At 34.1% G+C, this 23,447-nt stretch overlaps 3 protein-coding genes across 3 annotated transcripts in view; all 3 read left to right on the top strand.

The window, feature by feature from the left end:
- Viaf (viral IAP-associated factor) lies at positions 1-1,526 on the top strand. The gene is made up of 5 exons (XM_076383180.1): positions 1-224; positions 408-543; positions 633-861; positions 940-1,148; positions 1,223-1,526. Exons 1-5 carry the CDS (start codon positions 222-224, stop codon positions 1,357-1,359), a joined length of 714 nt encoding a protein of 237 aa, XP_076239295.1. The 5' UTR covers positions 1-221; the 3' UTR covers positions 1,360-1,526.
- A 954-nt stretch (positions 1,527-2,480) lies between these two features.
- On the top strand, positions 2,481-6,065 carry LOC143182070 (uncharacterized). Its single transcript, XM_076382812.1, has 5 exons — positions 2,481-2,775; positions 2,969-4,476; positions 5,195-5,271; positions 5,330-5,459; positions 5,555-6,065. The coding sequence occupies exons 2-5, from the start codon at positions 3,041-3,043 to the stop codon at positions 5,712-5,714; spliced, it is 1,803 nt and encodes a 600-aa protein (XP_076238927.1). The 5' UTR covers positions 2,481-2,775; positions 2,969-3,040; the 3' UTR covers positions 5,715-6,065.
- A 1,688-nt stretch (positions 6,066-7,753) lies between these two features.
- Positions 7,754-23,447, top strand: part of Task6 (TWIK-related acid-sensitive K[+] channel 6) — a 98,073-nt gene continuing 82,379 nt past the window's right edge. Inside the window, exon 1 of the mRNA XM_076383342.1 lies at positions 7,754-8,360. The gene's annotated coding sequence lies outside the window, so the exon portion shown is untranslated. The remainder of the gene's footprint in view (positions 8,361-23,447) is intronic.

The raw sequence follows: 23,447 nt of genomic DNA, 5'->3' as shown, positions 1-23,447 counted from the left end.
GAATGCGTCATTGATGTTACCATAAATGCACGTGTGTGACAATACGGCTAGATTTTGTATTTCATTGTAGTGAAACGTGATCAGCTGTCTGTCCCCCAGACACAGGATAGTTAAGAGTGCTTTTTGTCACTTAAAATTGTTATTTTACCAACGGGTTAATAGATTCATTGCAAATTAGTTTTGTATAGTGAGCTGAATCTATTTAAGAAACTTCTTACAACATGGTAAGTAAGAAGTTGGCTATATCAAGGGTTAAGTAGAATGTAGATATTTGTAGCTTTAAATAAGAAATGCTGTTGTAACATAACGCTTATAGTTGCTTTGCTGTTCTTGTAGAGTATTGATAAGAATTTTCTGCTATAGTCATTATGTCTTGAATATGGTATAATATATGTTTTTTAATATAGCAAGACCCAAATGAGGACACAGAATGGAATGACATTCTTAGGAGAATAGGAATTATTCCTCAAAAGGAGAAGGAAGTAACAGAAGATCAAGTATTGGACATTGTAGAGAATACTGTAAATGAAAAAACTGGGCGTGGTATATAAACAGTTATTTTAAGAATAAAATCAAGATATCTAGTTCTGTATTGAATTTTTATAATTGTGACCATTGTTTTTTATTGGTAGCTGCTAATGATTTGGAAGATAAGACATTGGATGAGCTGGATGAACTAGAGGATGAAGAAGATGAGCAGATTTTATTGGAGTATCGACGTAAAAGGATAGCAGAGATAAAAGAATTGGCTAACAAATCTAAGTATGGAGAAGTTAAGGAAATATCAGGGGAGGATTACGTACAAGAAGTGAATAATGCTGGAGAAGATGTTTGGGTAGTGCTCCATTTATATAAATCTGGGTAATATATTTATTGACTTATTTGATAAGAGCAGAAGCCATTAGAGAAATTCGCTTTCATAGTAAATATTCTTTTTAGCATCCCACTCTGTGCACTTATAAATCAGTATTTAGTTAGTTTGGCCAAAAAATTCCCGACAACAAAATTCTTGAAAAGTATTTCTACAACTTGTATTCCTAATTGGCCAGACAGTAATCTTCCTACAATTTTTATTTACCATAATGGGAATATGGTAAAACAAATTATTGGGCCAGTAGAATTAAGAGGCATGAAGCTCACTGAAGCAGGTATGTTTAATTGTAAGCTTAGTTTGAATAATATATTGGTATACAAATTAACATAAATTCTTGCACTACTATAGAATTAGAGTGGATGTTAGGCGAAGCAGAAGCAGTACCAACTAAGCTAACTGAGGATCCACGGCCAAAAGTCAGAGACGTACTATTTTCTACACTAAGGCCTGAACGTGATGATGTAGCTGAAAGTAATGATTGGTAATTGCATTTTTAAGTAATTATGTAAATCAACATCGAAATATTACAGAGCACAGAGCATTTTATTTATTTTATTAATGTTATCACATATACATCATCTTTTGTTATTTTAAAAATTTTATTATCACACATACTGATCATGCTATCACAATAAAATATTTTATTACCATACTCTAAACTATGCAACTATTATCCCAGCTACCTCATGTCTATGATATTAGCATTTTTGGAAATAAGTTGTAAAATGTTAGGGACATGTGTTTGGGTTAGGGAGCAAATTCTATATTTTACGGTAATATATTTCCTTCAGAAAACTAGAGAGCAATTACGCAAAATATGGTTGAAATTAGTCCAGAGTGATCAGTTTAACTGGAAACCCTCTAATGGGTATTGGCAGCACTTACAATGCTAACAGCATTTAGAATAAGTGCTGCCAACATTCGGAGGGTTTTCAGATAAACTTCATATTGATAAAATGATTATTATTGAAGCATATAACGTATGTTTCATTTATTAAAACTTGAAATACTGTTACATAGATATAAAATTCGAGAATCGGTACATCGAATCAAATGTTCGATTATTGACACCTATTATTAAAGCGGTATTTAAATAATCGTGCTTCTACTGTTAGGTCCATGTTCTACTGTAGCCTTTGGTCTTTACAGAACACACAATTAATTAACATAAAACGAAATTTTAAGTATAAAAAAATTTATTTTCGATTTGGTACACAGTACATCTAATCTGTTTAATTTTTTTATCGGTTAATAATATATAGAGAGGTTTTACATTTAATACGGGAGGAAGTATTGCAATCACAATTCATTTGAAATATTGCTTATCAATGACTTCTAACAGAAGTTTATGGGAAACCTCGAATACGTCAATTTATATAAATTATACATATATAATAACTACGCATTGTTTTATTGTTTTCGTCAAATTTCATTTCGTTTGTTTAATTCATAAAAATTAAATAAACTTAAAACCTTACGTCAAATTTAAGTATGAAACGTGCATATAGTATTATGGGTTTCTTATTTTCGACTGTGAGACTAGCATGTCACTTCTTAGAGATGTTTACGTTTTGTGCTGCTCAAGGACTTCTCAGATTTCATTCTCCTTATCTAAAGCATAACCCACGGTCCACGGTCTCTTAGCGAAATACCGCAGTGTATTTCTTGACGTCGGTCCTTACAGTACGAAAGAGAACGCGATGACTGTAAAAAGGAAATATTAGAATTTTGTACTTAAGGGGTGTAAATTTTGAAAACTGTGCGTATAAGTCTTCGTCGCGTGTATTATTTTTGACTCTAGTTGTACCACTTCCGTTGTTTCATTGAACTGGTCATTGTAATGTAAAAGTGCAAAAAGTGAACAATTAATTATAATAATGAATGTTCACCATGAAATTCGGGTAAGGTTGCATACAAAAACATTTTCGTTGGAATAGTAACTTTACAGTTTTGAATTTTTGCTACTGTTATTTCTCCTATTATTAATATATATTAGAATAATTAGTTTCATTTTGGGTGATAGTACAGCAGTTAGAATAACAATTAACCCAGGAAAATTGTTCAGTGTATTTACTCCTATTTTATATTTTATAGCTTTAATGAGTAACACTGAAAAGTAATTAGAATTTGCCAAAAATATAGAATCTTGATACAGAAATATACAGAATGTTGAAAAAATTAAACACTTTTGTTGCCTTTGATTATAATAATTGTAATTCTTGGGAGTTTGAAACTAATAATTTTGAAGATACTAATGCAGAAAATGTTTTTGTAATTATAACAGAGGATGAGGAACTAGTTCCAAAGAAAAATAAATCTAAAAAGATGGACAATTTTGAAATTACCAAAGAACATAATGAAATTACCACATTACAAACATCTATCTCTAACAAAATACTTACTCGTACAGTACCAAATATTTTAAAACATCACAGAGTTCGTGAAACAGTTCCCACAGAAGTAGACATAGTTCCAATGAATGCAGAAATAAACACAGAAATTCCATTTGATTCAACCACAATACCAGATAGGCAGTTCTTTGAACAGGAATCTATTAAAAAAGAAGGTAAACGTAAAAAAAAGTCACACAAAAGAAAAGAACATCAAAGTTTTAGCAACAGATGGCATGAATTACCTAGTTGGAGTATTTATTCTTCTACTGATAACAAACAGGGAACTTTAAATGAAAACTTGTTTAAAGCTTCAGAATTAAGAAACACTTCAGGAGAAAAGGAATTAAAGTGCATTAAAAAGCATTCTAGAAGACATAAAGTGTCTACTGTTAAAAATGAGCAAACGAAAGAATTGCTGTTCCCAGTGTCATATGATGTATTTATGGATTCCCCTCCTGATTTTCAGAGTTTTTATGCTCTACAAGAAATTGAAGATAAAAATTTGCAAGATTCAGTTGACTTTTCCAGCAATGAAATATTTAGCACATACAACTATGAACTTTATGATGTGAATAAGCTAGATTATTTAAATTCTGAGGAAACATATACTTCTTTAAGTACAATCTATAATAATGATATTTATGAAACACAATTTGATATTAATGGTAACAAAAACCAACATGAAAAAGCAGACTGCTTATCTAATACTTGGTGTAGTTCTTGCCTTAATGATTATACTATAGACTGTACAATGACCAGTGGCTTAGAAAACCATACTTTTACAAAAGATAAAGTTTTAACAGAAACTCTTAATGAAAATTTAGTTAATAACGAGTACCAGGTCTATTTCAATTGCTTAGATTCACACGTTACGAACACGAGTATAAATGACGATGCATTGAAGAAATGTAACATAGAAACTTCGCTAACAATCGATACCGAAGTGTTTCCTCAATATCTATTCGAAAATATTGAATTACCATCGACTGACCTATCAACGTTTTACGAGGAAACTCATGGTGGAAAAAATATTGTCGTGGAATCGAACAATACGATCCAAGAAAATGAATATGTGTTCAATGAGTTCAATGAACACTATCAACTCGATGAACTCGATTACATTTTAGGCATGTGCCAAAATCAAATGCGACGTAGTTGTAACGAGGACATGTTACAAACTCAAACAAAACGTAATAAAAATTCCAAAGAGTAAGTAAAAATTAATACGTTTACGAGTGATAGAAGATAATTTTAAAAAATTTGCTTAACAATACTTTTTAAATAGACTTTTAAAATGTTAAAAATTCTATTTTTAAATCGTAAAAATCCTACTTCTAAATCTTAAAAATTGTAGTAGCTTTTTCAATTGTTCCTTTACAGAAAGAAAGGAAATTTTTTATTTTCACATACTGTAGTAAAATGATGATAGCTTAAATTAAATAATCTATAATTAAAATATTTATTATACGCTATGCTCCATGTAGAGTAACCCCTTCTTCATTGAATATGTTATATTAATCATTACCCTTACTTTCAATGAATTCTTTGTAAGCCTTTCTAGAACTAGTACTTGCTGCTTTAATCTCAAATGTGTTTCAGCGTGAGTGTTATTCGATACATCACGCTAACACAGCACAAGCTCTTATCTGAAGCATTAATCTCTAAATTTTTATTTCTTGGACTTCTTTAAAATGTACGATCTCATTAAAATAAGTTGTACTATATTCAATTTGTGTGCATCTCGGATCGAAATTGTTTAAAAGGAAAAAAAAGATTCGAATTGTCTTGTTCTTGTTAATATCGAAGATAGATTCTCTTTTTGTTTTAGTCTCTAAAGACAATATAAAATTTTCCTAATGGCTGAATGTATTGTGTATTTTCTATTTCTGCACACTTTTGCATATTGTAAGGCATGATACATTGTTAGATTTCAGTGTTTACTGTGTCCTTTAAAATTCTCGAGTGCGCGTACAATGGCGATGCATCAGGCTGGAGCACACGGAGGTAATATTGTGCTAAAGTACTAGTAAATCGTGGTATTCGATAGTCAATTTCATTTCAGGTATGTACGTAATACTTTGCGAAAGCTGTGGTAGGCTTTTCAATCGAAAATATCATTTCAATAGGCATTTCATTTATTGTGGTCGCATAAAAGAGCCTTACAAATGCGATATGTGCATGAAAACGTATAGGTAAAAAAGGGGAAGACGATAGTCTTAAAGCAAATGTTTAATAGAAATTTCAGGTTGCAGTACGGTTAGCGATACTCATAGGTATTTATTTTCAGACACAAATCATCCTTAGTTCACCACTTAAAAATAGCGCATCACGTTCATTATACTCGTAATCGATCGACAACATACACTTGTAGCGTGTGTAAAAAGGTGTACAGTAAATTTGGTGCCTTTGAGAATCATGTGAAACGTCACAAAGAAAATGCTTGGTAAGTCCAGGTATGACGACTGTGGTGTACTTTTTTAGGACATGAGAATATTAAAGCTTGCAATCCTTTTTCACTCATTTTTAGATTTTTGGTGCAAGATAGACGCAATAATATTTTATTGTTGCAAGTTTTTTGCAACTATTATCACATAAGGGAAAATGATCCAGTATTACGATTTTCAAATCGTTTTATATTTTTGAATTACTATTAGTAATACTTTTCTATAAAATTTAACGAATAGTCACAGTAATTATTTATCTTTTCGAAAGGGTAATTAATTATGGAATTGAACTATGATTTTGTAGACCAATGAGTTTAAATTTTGATAGTTATTTTATTTTTTATATATTCTATTTTTTAATACATATATTTGGCCTTATTTTAATATTAAAACGGAATATGTTCCTAAATACTTTTTGTTCGACTTGCAAAGTGGCAATATTTTTGTATGAAATTGAAGTATAAAATATCAAAAGAGTTAGTTGTAGTTTTATTTGCTTTAAAAGAGTAAAATATGTTTTTATCATAAAATTAGAATTTTTTAAACTGATCAGTTTAGATTTGAATAATTTTATGTTTTGAGTGTTTTATTTTTGAATACTTGTACGTATCAGTTACGTATACATAAGGAAAGAAAAACATGTAAACCAATCAGTGAAATAAAAAGTTGCCAAAAAAATATAATTGTTTTTACTGAATTCTTACGTTGTAGTAAACAAAGTATTATTGTTGAGTACAAAAATTCATAAAATATACTGCAGAAATAAATTCATATACTTAATTATATATATAAATAGGCTTTAATCAATTAAATATATATATATATATATATATATATATATATATATATATATATATATATATATATATAAATAACTGTATTTCAGTCATATTTTAATAAATACTTTTCTAGCAACGAGTACCAATTTCATTTTATGGTAAATAAAACCATTCAGAGAAAACATGTTTATACTGTATTCGAAACAATGGAAATATTTCTACAAGTTTTTTTATCAATATAAATACGGAATATTTGAACTTTTAGTACAAATTCCATGAATTTTAATTCAGCAAATATGACTCGTAAGAATTTTTCCAGATAAAAGTTAGCTAATCCATTTCGCATTGTTCGTCATAAAATTAAAAGCCTGTAGCTCCTTTGTTCATTTTAATAAGGATAATTAAGATGTTGTAATATAGAAGAGGTTGAATAATATTTCAACTGTGTAAAGTGTAAGGCACTTAATTAATGAAAAACACTAATTATTGCAAATACATATATCTCATTAGAAATAAAAAAACGTAATGGAATTGTAGATTAATTTTCTCTTGGAAGTACAAATTGAACCTCAGTCATGAATTAAACAACTTTTATGTAAATAAATTCCTATAAAAATAAATATAATTTGCAAATAACCAGAAGGCAGGAAAGCGTTTCACTTTAAAGTACTTTTAATAGGATAAATCTAAAGAAAGATTATATTTTCTTTCAAATCCTATATTAATTCAAATCTTCCTTCTCAAAAATCTTGAAGCATCTCCTCAGGCACAACAAAAAAAGTCCTTCTGATCCCACGAAGTTTCACTAAAAACAGATAAATCTATCCATCGAATCCTACTCATTTCTATACCACCATTCATTTATAGTCCATCAACTCGCACAGCCATTAATATTCCAGAAAACTCATACTTCCCCAACAAATACAATATTAATTCAAATCAAGTCCCCCAAGAATCCTCGTCCAAGCCACCCCTCGCTCCCGAAGAGAAAGTGTCCTTACCCCTATAAATTCCGGAAATTCATGAAAGCCAAGCAGAACGAACTTTCATCATTCACGAGACAGGCAGCAACGATCTTGCGCCAGGGTGTTACGGGGGTGGCCACGGGGATGAAATTGTAGACGGGGTTGAGCACCATAGTTGCCAGGCCGTTTAACGAAAAGGGATGAGAATCGTGGCGCCGCGGCCGGTCAAAATCGGAACGAAAGCTTGCTTCGGGACCGCGCAGATCGTCGTCAGTAGTAGTCCAGACGCTGTCGCGGGCGTAGCTGGATGCTGGGTCGTCTCTCTCTCTCGTTCGCGCGCGTGCCGCAGGGAGGTGCTTCCTTTTCTTCTTCCTCTTTCTCCTAACCTCGTCCTACGTCGCCCCCCTTTCGTCGACGAGTGCCACGGACGTCTCGCGATCCTCTGGCATAGCGGAGATCGTGTACGGTTCGTTCATCGTTTCGCCAGCAACGGGAAGAAGAAAAGGTGCTGAAGAAAAGGGAGGCCGACCAGAAGGTGATCCCTGCCGGTCGGGGACAGAGAGAGAGAGAGAGAGAGAGAAAGAGAGAGAGAGAGAGTGTGAGAAGGAGAGAGGAAGAAAGATAGAGGGGAGGGACAGTGAGATCGACAAGGAAAGATAACGTAGTGAGAGAAGGGGGCAGAGACCGGTAGACAGAGGAGCAATGATGAGAGAAAAATAGACGAGTAACGAGTTCAGACGCGAAGAGAGAGAGAGAGAGAGAAAGGGTGGTCGAAGGAAAAGTTGGTCGGGAGGGGTGGAGATGTGTTGAGAAGTGTATTCTGTGTATATATATGGTGCAGTGCGGTGCTGTGCTCGAGAATGGCGTGGTCGGATTTCGCGTGCACCTCTCCGTGACGTGGAAAGGTAAGGAGACCTGTTTAACTTTTCCCCGTCGCCATTTACACGGTTAAAGACGCGGATATCGCGGCTTTCCGTTCGCCACGGAACCGCCGACGGGATCGAATTTCTTACTCGATTGGCATCGGTGCCCGCCGACGACGATAATTGGCTTCGATTCGAGGGATGATCTGTCCTGTCTGTCTGTCGGCTGGTCGCCGGTCGCCCGCGTGCGCCTCCGTCGCCTGTCTGACTCTATCCTCTCCACGACTACTGGCGAGCCTCGCTGGCGTGCCTAGCGAGAGACGGGGCACGAGTGCTCTGGCCTAACTACCTTTTCCTCGGCCGCGTGAACGCGTTTAAGGCACCGCGTGAGTCATCGGTCACACGCCAGTCGCCAGGACGCTTCTCCTGATTTTTAAGGAGCGAATTTTCGGGGCTCGTGCTGAACGCGTGAGTGTTGAAGAAATTTGGGGGCTTGGAGGGAGAGTGAAAAGAGAGGAGGGAGTTGGAATGGTGTTTCTTGTGGTTGCTCTCGCTGTGAACTGCTCTGTTTGAGTAAGTGTGATTTATTTTGTGATATGTGTGCCCCATTTCTGAGTGAGAATGGTGTAGGATTGTTTAATTTGAAGAAATGTTTTGTATGTAAATGATGTTTAATTTCGTTTGAATTTTCATGTATATGGAGGTGTAAAGGGAAGAATGTATGCCTCATATGTATGAAATATACCATAAAAGTATTCTTCTGAGATGAATAAATGATAATGTGCTTGTTTTTAATAATTGGAGTTGTACATAGATATTCAAGAATTTTTTATTACTTACACCTTAAATAGTTGCTATTCGAAGTATATATTTGTATATTTTTTATATTGCAATTTATTTATTCGCGTTTTTAACTAACTCTTTCATTTAATCGAGTTAAAAAAGTAATATTATCAATACAGAATGGTGTTAATAACTTATATTCACTGGAATGGTGATTTATAGTCGTTTTAATAACGAGAAATTTACAATTATAACTATGTGGCTTCAATTTATTCAACGAGTTACGAACCAGTAGCAATTTTGGGAATATAAATGATTGATAGCACAATTTAACTGCAGATATATAGAAGTCAGCGGATTTAAATCTCTGGCGATTAAAGGTTAAGTAGATTGTCTTGTAAAGCTGTATAGGGGAGAAGGAGTTAAAAATGTAAAATATTTCAGGCAATCTCTAAGTTTGAAAAGTTTCAGATTATTTTTGGCGGAGGTACATTAATATCACATACGAGTAGAAAGTGACGATATTTATCAGACAATTTTGATTAAGTAGGTAGCGTAGTAAAGCAACTAGAGGAGAAAGATAAAATTATGGAGCACTGAATATAGCTTTTGACATCAGTAATATTTGAAACTATTTTTACATTTGAAATTGTAAATTTGTTAATTGACACGTGAGTAATCTGTGACGTGCCATAGTTATTATACATGATATAGAATATGTGAAACACATTTATTTTAATCTTTGCAAAGTGCAAGGACGTGAAAAATGGAAAAACCTATTTAGCAATCATCTTCAAAATTTGCAAGAATCTTACACATAGTGAAGTCAGTGCCCAAATGAAAAAAATTCCACTTTAGTATAAGTTAGGTCTGCAGTCTTGTTAGAGTAGGTGGAGTGAAGATAAAAACCATGTCCTATGATCCACGTGCAGTGTAATTTGATCCCATGAGTCATATCGGAGTACTTTGTAATATTAAAGCCGTCACAATGTTCATATTGCTTGCAAACTCTGGAAATGCAGATACCACGCTAACATGTATACACTTCGTAACCTCATATTTTAAAATACAAATTTCTTATAGTAAATTGAGATATCATCCTGTATTATAATACTTTTTAATAATTCTCTTAAATGAATATAATAATTTTTATGTATGTAACTCAATTAAGGTTTTACAATTGTATTTTAAATTATTTTAATTATCAAAGGTAGCGATAATTATCATACGTACTTAATTAAAGAAACTAGATACGATACACAGATACGATACATTACAGAGAATTATTCGAAAGTAGTAACATTAATGTCCCATGCTATATGAAAAATGGAGCTGTTCTATTTTACCCCTAGTAGCTCCACTTTCACCCCCTTTCCACGCCTAAATTTATTACTGCCTTTAACAGTCTCAGAGAATAAAACTTGCAGTACCTAAAGTAGGATATTATGTTCATCTTTTCATGGAAATTTGATATGTTCAAAATTAACGAGCTGACCCCAATTATTAAAATCCAAATTTACTTGCCTTTATTATTCGCAAAATAATTACTGTACATAATTGTTTAGCATATTTTTAATAACGAATATTATTATTATTATTATTAATTATATTAGAGCTGACAATACGACAATGCTTGGACACATTCGCATGCGCCCTAAATTACATTCGAATTGCACCCTAACTGCGTTATCACCATACGTTCGCCGTTTGCGACGTTGATAAGCACGTGTCAAGTATACATTCAGCCATGGAGGATCTTGTTAGCAAGACCCCCGTGAACGTTCCAAAGAGCCTCATCGTTGATGCTTTTAATTAGTCGGTATGGAATTACCCCGAAATGACCCTAGCCAAAGTGAATCTGTTCACAATTAAACTGTTGTTCAGCGTAACACTTGAGAGCACACATTTTTATTGAACCAATAGTCTGCAAGTGCATTCTCCTTTCTACGACAGAATTTACTCTTCTTTTTTATGCAGTATTTTGTTGCTATAAATTTATCGGTGACTTTCTTATTTCTTGAAATTAATCCCTCATATTTTTCATTCTCGACTTCGGCGAGATAAAAGTGAGTTAATAACGCATAAACTTTTAGATAGATGCCCATTATTTCTCATTAGCACCTTGTGTACGCCTTGCAACACGAAGTGTTCCAAGTTTTTAAAATTTATGTGTCAATAAGAAATACAAGATTTTAGAAAAGAGGAAGATAAATCATTAAAAACGATACGCTTCTAAAAAAATGGCTTGTAACGTTTTAGGTGGCCCATTTTGTAGAGACAATTAATGTATGGACTTTTCAGAAACTTTTTTTACCCTTTTCTTTCTATATTTTCTTGTTAGATTCACTGACATTAGAAATGATGTGCTTTTCTTGAGTATTGAAGTTGCAGTATCTTCTGCTATTACTCTTCTTGTACAAACTTTGACACTTAGAGATATTTTCTTTATCGTATTTTATTATACAGAAAGATATGTGTGGAAAGAAATATTGAATTTTCCCTTAGGGGTGACTATACGTCTGTAATGTGAGGAGGGTTAAAGTTCAAGAACTTTAAATTCGCTTTTTGATAGATTTATTCAGTTCCTGGCGTTCAAATTGTAACATTCGAGAAATTTGTAATGTATCTTTACAATAATAGTAGTAGATCCAGCATTTTTCAAAATTATAATTTGATTGTAGAAAGAAAATTGACGAAAACTAACTCTGAAATTTGCAACTAAGAGATTATGCATTGGATCTATTCTTCTCGCCTTTTCTGCCTATTTTCACTTTGTCCTGTTCAATTTCGTAGAGTCTAGTTTTACCAAAACTATCTCTTTTCGATCGATATCACTTCGAATAGCTTCTATTGAAAGTCCTACTCCATGAATTGAGCTCTCTCACGATGGCTCAGACTTTAAAAGACCAGTGAGTTCGAACACTGAAACCATTTCGATAAATTATCCACAAAATGTTGGCGTGTCACGTCGAATGATGAAACATTTTGAAAATCGTTTCAGAATTAGCTCATAGATCACTCCACGGTCACGTGTCACTCTAGATACCCTTGAATAATGGCTTAACTTGACGTCTTGGTGTTCAATGGAATTTCGTTCTTGCTCTGGATGTTCTGAGGGTACGTGACTGAGGAATCGTGTTGAAGGTGTCATGGCGAAAGCTCAGATAAAAATTTTGCTTGACAAGTCAGCGAGTACATAGGTGTCGCCGAAAGAAGTTTCCTTTGGGGGACCAACAAAGAAATCCGCTTAGAGCGGTTTCTTAATGCTCTTTAAAATGAAGAAGGCCCGCCTCGTTTTCCTAACACATGTAACTTCAGTAAATTTTATCTCCATGAGATCCTCCTTGTGCTTGGGATTGTTCTTCGAGACAGTCATGTTTTGCCTCTGGAAAGCTCGTAGCGAATATTTTTTTAGTATGTTACCTGTGGAAAGAGAACTGTGTTTTTGAATGTGCAGTAGAATCTTTGCTATCTGGACGAGTTTTTATATTATAGAGTGACTCTTAATCTTCTCAGATTGAAGCACTCCTTGATGCTTCTGTCCTTTTAGTATTCTTTGTAATTTATAAGTGTTTTTGAAATATATTAATTTTGTGTAATCATCGTCAAAAATGAAATTGTGAGAATTCATCAAGTTGTAGGCAAGATGGTAACAGTCACAGCGAGCATAAAATGATTAAAGAAAGTTTGATAACGAAAGGAAAGTTCGTTATATTCTATAATCTCTACGACAGCGACCCCTGATTATTTTCTAAAGCACGCAGAAGTCTGTTTTCCTTTAAAGCCAGCGACGTGTTAGATTCTCGACGAGAGGGATTTAAAAATTAATTACAACTTTGCAACCATAGTGATGAGAAACCGGTTCAAACAGCGAAGGACTGAACAAAGTTGATCTAATGCTGTGTTAAAACTGAAGAGAGGAAGAATTCAGTTTAGCTACTGTAGATCCTCTTTTAATTTTGATCGATGTGATAAGGTTATGACCCCATTCATTTACCACCTGATATTCCATTTACAATCCATATCGATGTAGAACAATTGGAATGATAATGTTTAATTGTTAAATTAGCTGGAACGTTAGTTCCGTTCATGGAAATGGAATTCAATATAAAACATTTTTAACTGTGACATATTTGAATTAATATAATTATCGTTTTGTACAGCCTCCTATTTCTAACTTTGCATCAATTTCGAGGTCATCAGAGAAGTGAGGAAATTTTCTATAGATTTATATAATAATAAAATTTGAATATAAAACATTGTGAATATTCTTAGTGTCTCAAAATTAACAGATGCTAATTTAATTATTTTATAGTCACCTAGAGTGTAAGTAATAAATCTGATATTTAATATGTGAGTGAGCTCATGATCACAAAGCACTGTCTGACTAAAAATTAAATATAATTTTGCTCAGATTTGTTCTTTCACGAAATAATTTTTCCTAATGTAAAAAGCCTTAATTTAAGCACTTAGTTTTGCCAAAAAATCTTGGTCATTATTTTCGCATAGACAGATGCATAAGTTTTCAATGAAATTTTTGTAAAGTCATTAGATAATTCAGTGCATATCTTGGTTCGAGGGATAAAGTTTGAATTTATAATTTTCGCATTAGAATCGAAGAGATCCATATCAATATTTGTATAAATTTCGAGGAGAAGAGACACGTAATATCGAGTTTTATCGATATGAAAAATACTATATGTTATTGTACAGCCATTAATAAATTGCAGCAGTGTAGTATCGAGGTTGATATTACAATTGATAAGTTATCAGTGGCAGCATTGTTGCTCCTTGAATTCCCTTGAATGCGATCGCCAGTAACGTTGTACAATTGGCGCAAATTTATGTGACTTGCGTTCATGCATAATGCAGCACGCCAAGGAATATCAGTGCATTATTTATCGATACCGTGGAATAATATCAAATGTCGATGAAAAGATTTCTTATCCATGTAAGGTAATTTTTTGAAGCACAATAAAAATTACTTCTATTGATTATTCTATAACTGCATAAAAAAGATTTATATGCTCAGGAATCCTTGTAGCAGTGCAACATTAAAAAAAAAAATTAAATCAGTCTAATTTCTCTTAAAGCTCATCAAGTGGAATAAATACCATTCTTTTTAAGAGAGTTTTTATTCTAAAATTCATCATGCTGTATTAAGTTACTTTCCATTCTCGATTTTTCATTTGTGAATGGTCGAAGCGTAGATAAAGGCGATGGAGTATTTTCAGTGTTAACACAATAACTCTATTTATAAGGTGCACAATGTTATTGCGAAGTTGTAGAAAGATCGCAAAATCATCTCGAAGCACGTTATGTTTCCAAACTCTCGGGAATACTATTCGAAAGTGGAAGTTTGTGCAAACTTCTCTTGTTCATAGTTTCCCCATGAAAGAAGCACTTCGAATTGTTGCTGTTTGGAGTTTTGCAAACGAGGTAGACCGTTTAGAACTCTGATATTGTGATTGCAATACTATTCTGGTATACACGTCGAGTAAACTTCTCAATCATGACTGCAATAAACTGGGCGCGTAATCGCGTTTCATAAATGAAGTTTTTAGCACGTAATTCGCGTCAAATATTTTTAAAATATTAATGATATATATGATTGTTAATTAATAATGGGGATATTAAGGAATGAAGTTAGAACTATTAAAGATTAATAGTAGAACAGTATATCTATAATATAATTAATGTTTTGGTCAGCCGAGGTATAAATTACTTATTATATTTTTTTTAATGCAGTTGCATATTGCAAACATAATAATACAGACTGCCTGAATATTTAGAACATAATTTATATCACAAACGTAACTCGCTGTTATCAGTCACTTAAGAAAATTCAAGTGATAAAACCTTCCATAAGCGCGTTAAAGTAAGATGTATTGTAATTACCTCTGGAATCGCATGTTAATTTCAAATCAAGAAAAACCTTGTCAATGGGAATTGGAAAATGATTCCAACCTACCACTAATGTAGGTAATAAAAATGTAGATAACAGAACTGTCACAGACTGGTATATACCAGGTGAGTTGATTAACCACATTTATAAAGAACTGGAACAACTCTACATTATTGTGGTTGTGGACGCGTTAAAATTCCACACTTCGAAGAGACAATGCGACATTCACATGTTTATTCTTTTTTTCGCTTTTACTCTTACCATTCCACACAAACAAGGCACGCTGCCAAGTCGAAAATTACATTCATTTGGAATGGTCGCGCAAGCATGATTCAAGAGCTAGCTCCGAGAGCGTTCATGCACGTCATCGAATTCTAGCAACGCTCGCCTATCTCTGTATAGATTTTGCCATTTCCATCGTGGATCTGATAGTTGCGAGGTTGCAGACACGTTCGTCACATGAAATCAGTAAATATTGTTTCAATTCACTTGTAAGAAGTAAATATCGATTTGTTTCTCATTCTAAAAGACACGATACGAGTGCCTGTTGACTAGTTAGACTCCATTCACATTCGTCAAGAATTTCTTCAGATCTGTAGTAGTAGTATGTGAAAACTTGGTTGGAAATATTCTGCAGTGTCAAAGACGTAGGAAAATCGTTTCTACAATCGTTGATTACCGTGAAGAGAAACATTATGTAGTGCAATTAATTTCTTTGCTAGTGGATATGTCGAGGATTCAGCACATGTAAGTGTTGTCATTTTTTGGAGTACTTTCAGACATGACTGGAAGAGTTAACTTTAAATTACTTCAAATTTTTAGTCAACAGTGGTATTGATCAATTGTTAGAAGTTCCACTGTTAATAGATGAATTAAATACGAACGAATAACTAAATTTTACATAAAGTGACGAACAGTTTGCAGTCAAGCTCATTCAAATTTCAAAAGAAGCTAATTTGAGAATGCTGTAACACTCTAATCGCATCCGCGCGACATATTTTTTCAATTTACCACGAGGTGGACGAACCCACTGATAAAATATGAGAGTAAATAGGTTACTAGCAGGAAGAGAGTCTGCAAATTTTAAACTCCAAGAACCTGAAAATAGTTATTTGACGCTGGAGTTCAAACTGGGGAAGGTTTTCCCTAAATATATTCAACGTATCTCTAATGCTGATTTATTCAAAAATGAAGCTTCAAGTGAAAACATTTTATTTTGCATTTTCGACTTATTTTTCATGTAGATTCACCCCTCTTCATATTGTAACACCAGTTCCCTGAGAACTCTGTATATCATGGTCCTCTTAAGTGTCACGAGTAAATAAAGTTGGGGTGAAAAATCGTGTGCTTAAAAGTAGAGCAGCAAATGGCTATCAACAGATCCGTCTGCCAGCTATTTTCTATCTGAATAAAGCCATTTCTCCCTCGGCACCATTCTCACACAATTTCGAGCTTATTCTTGGCCGCTCCTTCCACCCTAATGTTGGTTTTTCGGGTCGTCAGGTGCATCTGTCGTGTCGTTTGGACGATTTGTCGTTTCATCGTTTCACAATCAAAGGTACACACTGTTTATTGATGATGAACTCTATTAACAAATATTTCACACCAAATGTGGCACAATTGTAGCTTACAACGTTTGACAAAGCAATAGAAAGTGTAATGCAATTTTGCACTACTTTGTTTTGCTGTTTTATTTTCAGTTTTTTTATTGGGTATCTATTTTATCGAATTCTAGTGTTGTTATTTAATTTTACATCTATACACGTGTCTACATATTTAGGTCTCTATATTGATTTTCTTGGAAGAGTAAATCTAACTAACAAATTCATTCATATCTCTTTGAATTTGCTTTTGGCAACCTTGTGTCTTGTCGAGTAAAGGTGTTATCCTGGTTGAAAGCTTGCCAAGGACAAGGTTGATTTGGTCTGCTAACACCAAGGTGGAATGAAACTCTGGTGTAATGTATTTTAGAGATTATTCTACAGAGGGAGATGTGTTTCTATTACCTAAGACAACTATCGCTGCTGTTTCTCCATTAAATGTCTGCCTTCTGGTTTACTTATGGTTAAGATACTAATATAACAACACTTTACCTGAATAATTACCACTACAACACATGCTGATTACTACTAACGTAATCAGTAAACAAATTACTTCCAGTTTCTGTCCACGTCTTCAGCCCTTTTTTAATCACCAGCACCAGAAAAGTGTAAAAATCTTTAAAAACGACTGAAATTGAATATTTCCTTGTGACATTTCTGAGAACCTTGATGGACATATTTAGAATGCTTTAACGTGTCGGAAACAGAGGTTCAAAGTACAAAGAAAACACGTTACTTCAGTGGATTAGGTTAAATTACCTCGGTGAAATCGCGCCCTGAATAAAATTTATTCCTAGGCAAATTGAATGTTTGTCATGGTTTAATCGACTGTGCAAATCCTTGTTCTGGCCGTCCTCTGGGAAAATCATTGCCAAATTGTCCGCGATTCACGCGTTATGTGACTGTGATTCACTGCCAGGCTCCCCACTTTTCATGTTGCCGATATCAATGCACATGTGTTGTGCTCTTTTAACGTCAGCATATTCTACTAGAGGGAAAAGCTTCTAGCTAGTAGTATTTACACTCGATAGTCAGACCGTGAGATTTCCCCTTATTTCAGTAGATTATAAGTGGTTCTGTCATGTCAGTGGTCAGACTGTGAATGTACCATCAAGTGGTAGCCTGATGAATGCACACTAAATTAAAATTTAAATTTAATTTTCTGAAAAATGAAGCTATTTTATAAAAAAACATTTGATTTTATATTTTCATGCAAAATCATTTCATTTTTTCTTAGATCATTATTTCTGTTGTAACTTGTATATGAATAATAGTAGTATATATTCTATAATAATAAATACCTAATATTAATGTGAATAAAAATTTCCAATGGAAGGCTGCAATAGGGAAGAGAGGAAATAATCCAATGTAATTAAAAAAGTTTTTTGAAAATAATTTTATTTCAAAGTATAATAGTCTTATTGTAAAAATACTAGGTAAAAGTACTAGGTATTCTAGCAACCAATACAATGTAATTTCAAATGGAAATAGTGGTAAAAAATACTAAATTTATAGTCAATTTTATACTACTATTATTTTCCTACGAGCGAATATTATCTGCGTTTGCATTTTGTAATTTTGAGTTTCGTTGAAATTCAGAAACCCTTTTGTAATACCTAAACCCTGAGTTTCTATTCACTTCTCCTGCTTACGTCACTTTTTCTGTTCTGTTACATTTTCGCTTCAACTTTTAACGCCGGCTGGATTATTCACGAGTTAAAAAGCTGTAGTAGCAATGACCCTCGAAAGCAAACAATCCTCGAAGGACTTTATTCATAACGGTAATGGAAGCACACAGGTTCTCGCGTGCTGTATTTTGAATATCAAGTGTTACACTTGTCTAGCACAGCGTGACTAAATTCGCCGCACTTGGTAGAGTAAATGTGTAACAGTTTCTCTTTTCCCATTTTAGGAATGAACATTTCGATTTGTGTAACTATGGATATTTCGTTGGTGCACTAGTTGTTGCTACAGATTTTCATTTTTAAATTGAATTTAGTTCAAAACTATCGATAGCTACGAATAGCTTTCTTCATTTCTATAGAACATGTATGTACAAAACAGTTGAACCATGACTTCTTTACATTCTTTATGTTCCACTCTAAAATATAATAATATATTTCACTAGTCAAGTATATCATAATTTGTATTCCAAATTATGATTGAAAAATATTCAGAAAATAATATTACATGTAACTTATTCCTCGTCGTATTCAATTACAGGAAATGTTACATAGAAAAGATGCTATTTCCGTGAAATATTCTGCAGACGTGTATTGTCGTAAGTCTCGACACCGCATATTGCGTTCCATGAAATATGCTGTACTATTACTACAGATCTGTACACGAATGATGGCTCTGAAACTTGAAACTCAATCGAGCGTATTCGGTTATTTCTCTTCAGAGATCGCGCAAGTAATGTGAGCCAAAGACTTGTTTCTGCCATCGAACACGTATTTGGCATCCATATGCATTAATATTGATGCATTCAGCTTCCGATGTTATTGAAGATCGTAGTACATTAATATCTGCCTTGTACCCCTGGATTACTGCTTCTTCTTCAAGCTAACACAAGTAATTCAGGTTTGTGTGGTCCTTCTTATGATACAAATTTTTTCTGTTATTAATAACAAAATCATGTGGTACGAGATATTCTCATAAAACATTTTTTTGTGCTTTCAAAGATCTTTAATATCATGAATAACGTAGAGAAATATTATAAAGAGAAATTGCTTTATTTCAAAAAACTATTATAATTGGTTGATTTTATTTTTGGAATTTATTCTTATAAAAATTTGAAAATTATATTCATTTCTAAGTGACTTTTTAATTGGTCTCGTGTGCAGTTGTGTAATTGACATAGAAAGATTTTAGCATCTACTATAAAGAACCCCTACGACTTAATTGAGGTTAACGCTACGGTAACTTTTCCTGCATTTAGCGTAATGCATGATTACCAAGTTCACGACTATGCACAACTTACGTGCAGCAGTAACATTCCAGCGAGAAGTTAGGTACAGCAGGTGGAATCAATAACATCTTCCTGTAGACTATGCGAGACATCTTTACGTGCATACGCATTTAGTTGAAGGAATAATTTATTTTTTAATATACGAGCAATGAAAGAGTGCATTTGCAAAAATACGTTCAATATTTTTTACATAAAATTGATTAAACAAGAGGCAAAATAATAATTATGTAATTTCTGTTATCATGCTACATGAAAGTGATCTATGTAACTTGGAAGTAAATTATTCCTTGAATAACATAGGGATATATCTATCTGTAGAATGGTTAAAAATCAGTTAAAGAAGCTGTAATTTATTTTTCAAGTGTTTTAAAATCATTTTCCATTTAAAGGAAATTTTTAGAAATAGACAGCAATATTTCTAATTTTATCTTCCTATTTTAGCTACACATTTTATTGAGACTATAATAGGCAATTAACTACTAGATCACCCTCTACACCAACTTCTTCCATTACTTTTGACCTTTATAGTCGATCTTGGAAAGCCTGTCACTTCTTGGAACACCGTTTAATACATCGAGAGAGACAGTTTTCCTTCTACAGTCAAGTGGTTGCTTTCTCCTTTCCAGGGAGAGCAATCCTACAAGATCGATAGTCGATGTCGATGCTATGATGACGTCGCGATAGGTAGTGAAATGAAGCCGTTCGTGAAGTCGATACGAAAACCTCGAGTTCCGATTAAGTCTAAAGACCAAAATTCCTCCAGTCCGAAGGTATCTGTTCCTGAAAGGTATCGATTTGCATAATGTAGACGGAATGCAAATTTAAATGTGCCTATCCTTTGCATTCGGTCGAGTCTGAGATCCATCGAAACTTTCGACTGTCTTAGGGTCAGACGAAACTTTCTGGAAATTTTAAAATGTCAGAAACGCATGTGAATATTTCACCTATTGTGCTATTTGTTGTATGAAAGATGTCACAGATTAGAAAACTTAATACACATAGAACAAGTTGGAGGTGAGTTATTATTATTTCGTACACTTTAGCTGGTATACTCATTTCCTTTTTTTTAAATATTATTCATTTATTGATTCACTTCTTAATGTTTCTGAGAATAAGTTCACATGAACTAAATCTTGATTTCAGTAGTCACTCTCAACTGCTGTTCCAACAATATTGAATTCTGTGTTCAGATTGTAGGGTTAGTTGCATGTGAGAAGGAAACGGCAGCACTATGCACTATCTTGTTAATGCACTAACGAAATTTTCGCGAACAATCGGAGTCTCGCTAATTCGAGTAATTGGTTCATAGGATTTTGAAATTTCGGCGAAGTTACGGAGTTGCAATAGCGAGGTGTTTAGAAACCTCAGATTAACTCGATTTCAACACTATACCGGTTAATTTCCATCGAGCGTCTGGAGTACACAGAAAATTTGCAAAATCTTTAAGTGTTTCAATAAATGAAAAAATTTTAATAAAATTTGACATCAAACACACAAATGTCTATGTTGCTTAGTAGTCTAAATTCTTCTTTAAACATACTTAGGGTCCATTCAGTTCGAAAATAGAAAAATCAGAGGTGCATTTACACTTGTACGACCATTTCTGCATAGTAGTTTTTTCTGATAATCTCTACGCTTTTATTCAACAATTCATATGTTGAAATATGCTTAAATAGAATCTTATTAAAACATGTTCCGTATTCAGCACTTCATTTGCTGAAAGCTTCATAATTTCATGAGTGAGGGGTACTTCAGTGCACGTTCAGAACTTCCCTTTTTAGGCAAAGGCAAGAGTCCAAAAGTTGTTACTTTTCGAAATCTCTAGATGTGTTTATCCCATAAAAACCAACGATCATTTCTGTGAGCTGTGACGCCAGTGACGCGCGTGAATACACCCTCGCTCGGGAACGCGCTGAAGGTGGGTAACGATCAACACGTAAGCTTTTTTAGGCGCGTGCGCGTCTTTGATGACGTCATGAACGCAACCCCTACACGATCAGAGGGGTTGCTTTTGGATGTTACTCCACGGTATCTGCGAACTTATGTCACATAGCGTCAGCTCAAACATCGTGGTGTTGTATGCATCGACACGTATGACGACAGCACTCTGAGACACGTATTTGTCTACTGTGAGGCACCTCGTAGGCAACTAAGCACGTTCTTGTAGAAAAATCCTACTTCAGCATCGCATTTAAATAGGATTATAGGATCCCTCAGAACGAGACTGTGTGGCTTTTTTTGGAGATAATTATTAGTTTCTAACACATTAATGACCAATAGCTATCAAAGGGTTAGTATACTTTAAAATAATAATGATGAATAATAATTTTCAAAATAATAGTAAAATACTTCACATATTTCATGATCTCAACTGTTGTCTCAGGGATCTTGGTTTTGAATTTATTTTTGATACTGATCTAGAAATTCTCAGTTACTTTTCTGTCACAGAAAATTTACGTGCTTTTTATTTCACTTGAAAGTTATTTTTCTTTTTCATTATTAAACTCCCTAATCGCAGATCTTAAATACCTTCTGTCAACAATGTATATTACGTCAAAGAATTCGAGCAATTCGAAAGTTATTCTGCACAATTTTCCCTGTCTGATGCTACAATCGCGTCCTATGACGTCAGTGATTAAGAGATCAGTATTAATTTGTGAGGTTCAGCTTTACGTAACTCAGAACCTGTTAAACTCTGTTTATATAACCAAACAGCAGACCAGGAAAGGTATTATACGTGCTCTCTTGGACGACTGAAAGCTAGTTCTAATTATGTTCGTGCGTCTAAGAAAAGACAGACACTCTGTTCACCACGAACGATCATCCCTGTTTGACTCCCTAATCGACCAAAAATTTACTACCCATGCCAGACACGTATGAAAGGGTGGTAGTTTTGCAAAGCTAGACAGTTACAGTAGTGTGTTACTAGCTAAACTCTTACGTACCGAGTTGATGTGCAATTAAGGCGAGAGCACTCAAAAAGAAGAGTTCCAAAGAGAGAGGGAACTCTCCTGGGCTTACTGATATTAGTAATGAATACTGTGCGGCTGCCAGACTTCACCCTCATCGTTTACTTTGACGTTTCTCCTCACTTTTCCTTGAAATTATAGCTGTACTTCCCATACATCATCGGTGTTCCTCTGGGGACAAGTATATCAGAGGCAACGGGTCAGAAATCGGTCTTCCTTTTGTTTCTCGAACGAGACGATAAATGGTTGGAAAGGAACAGAACGAAATTTTGCTTGATGCTTTGTGGATCATCCGAGCAAAGATTAATTGTATCTACGATCCTTTTTCTCCGTAATCTGGAAGCTGGGTCCTTAATTAAATTGTCTCAGGTTCTTGAGGGGGTAGTTTTATTTGGAGGAGTCTGTTTTAGGCGATTTTTAGAACTTAGAGGATCTAGAAACAGGTCCAAATTATCGGAAACTTCCTGCATAGTCAGATCAGGATTACCCTGTCCTTATCAGATTATTGGTCAAGGAATGTCGCGTCGTTTCTTAATGCAATGGAGGGACCGATAGAAGTTTCCCGACCCACGAAAAGTTTCCTGAAACGACGAGAGGTTCAGCGTCGAATGGCCTGTCAGAACGAAATGCAAAAACAAGCGAAAGCCAAGTCGTGTATCTCGGAAACTTCGTTGCAGTTGATAAACTCGTGCTAAATGCGGCGCAGTGTAGATTATTTCGTGGCAATTAAGAAGTTCTCCTCGTCAGAAATGAAACTTTAACTCTCAGGAGAAACGGAGGGCCTACCGTGTCGGCTGAAAGACTTCGCAATGCAAGCTGCAAAAATAAATTCGCTTCGGCTGAACAAACGACCGTGGTTTCTCGTTCTTCGATAAATAATTCAAAGTTGAAGAATGTGTT

The sequence above is a fragment of the Calliopsis andreniformis genome, chromosome 8 (assembly GCF_051401765.1).
Source record: "Calliopsis andreniformis isolate RMS-2024a chromosome 8, iyCalAndr_principal, whole genome shotgun sequence".
NCBI lineage: Eukaryota > Metazoa > Arthropoda > Insecta > Hymenoptera > Andrenidae > Calliopsis > Calliopsis andreniformis.
Note: the sequence above shows the minus strand (reverse complement) of the source record. Positions and strands in the feature narration are given on the sequence as shown.

Excerpts from the sequence above, each read along its gene's own strand:
- LOC143182070 (XM_076382812.1), top strand. The coding sequence starts at position 3,041 with ATGTTGAAAAAATTAAACACTTTTGTTGCCTTTGATTATAATAATTGT. Across the intron at positions 4,477-5,194 it reads CGTAATAAAAATTCCAAAGA|ATTTCAGTGTTTACTGTGTC; the intron begins GTAAGTAAAAAT and ends ATACATTGTTAG. Across the intron at positions 5,460-5,554 it reads ATGTGCATGAAAACGTATAG|ACACAAATCATCCTTAGTTC; the intron begins GTAAAAAAGGGG and ends ATTTATTTTCAG.
- Viaf (XM_076383180.1), top strand. Across the intron at positions 544-632 it reads AAATGAAAAAACTGGGCGTG|CTGCTAATGATTTGGAAGAT; the intron begins GTATATAAACAG and ends TTTTATTGGTAG. Across the intron at positions 1,149-1,222 it reads CATGAAGCTCACTGAAGCAG|AATTAGAGTGGATGTTAGGC; the intron begins GTATGTTTAATT and ends GCACTACTATAG.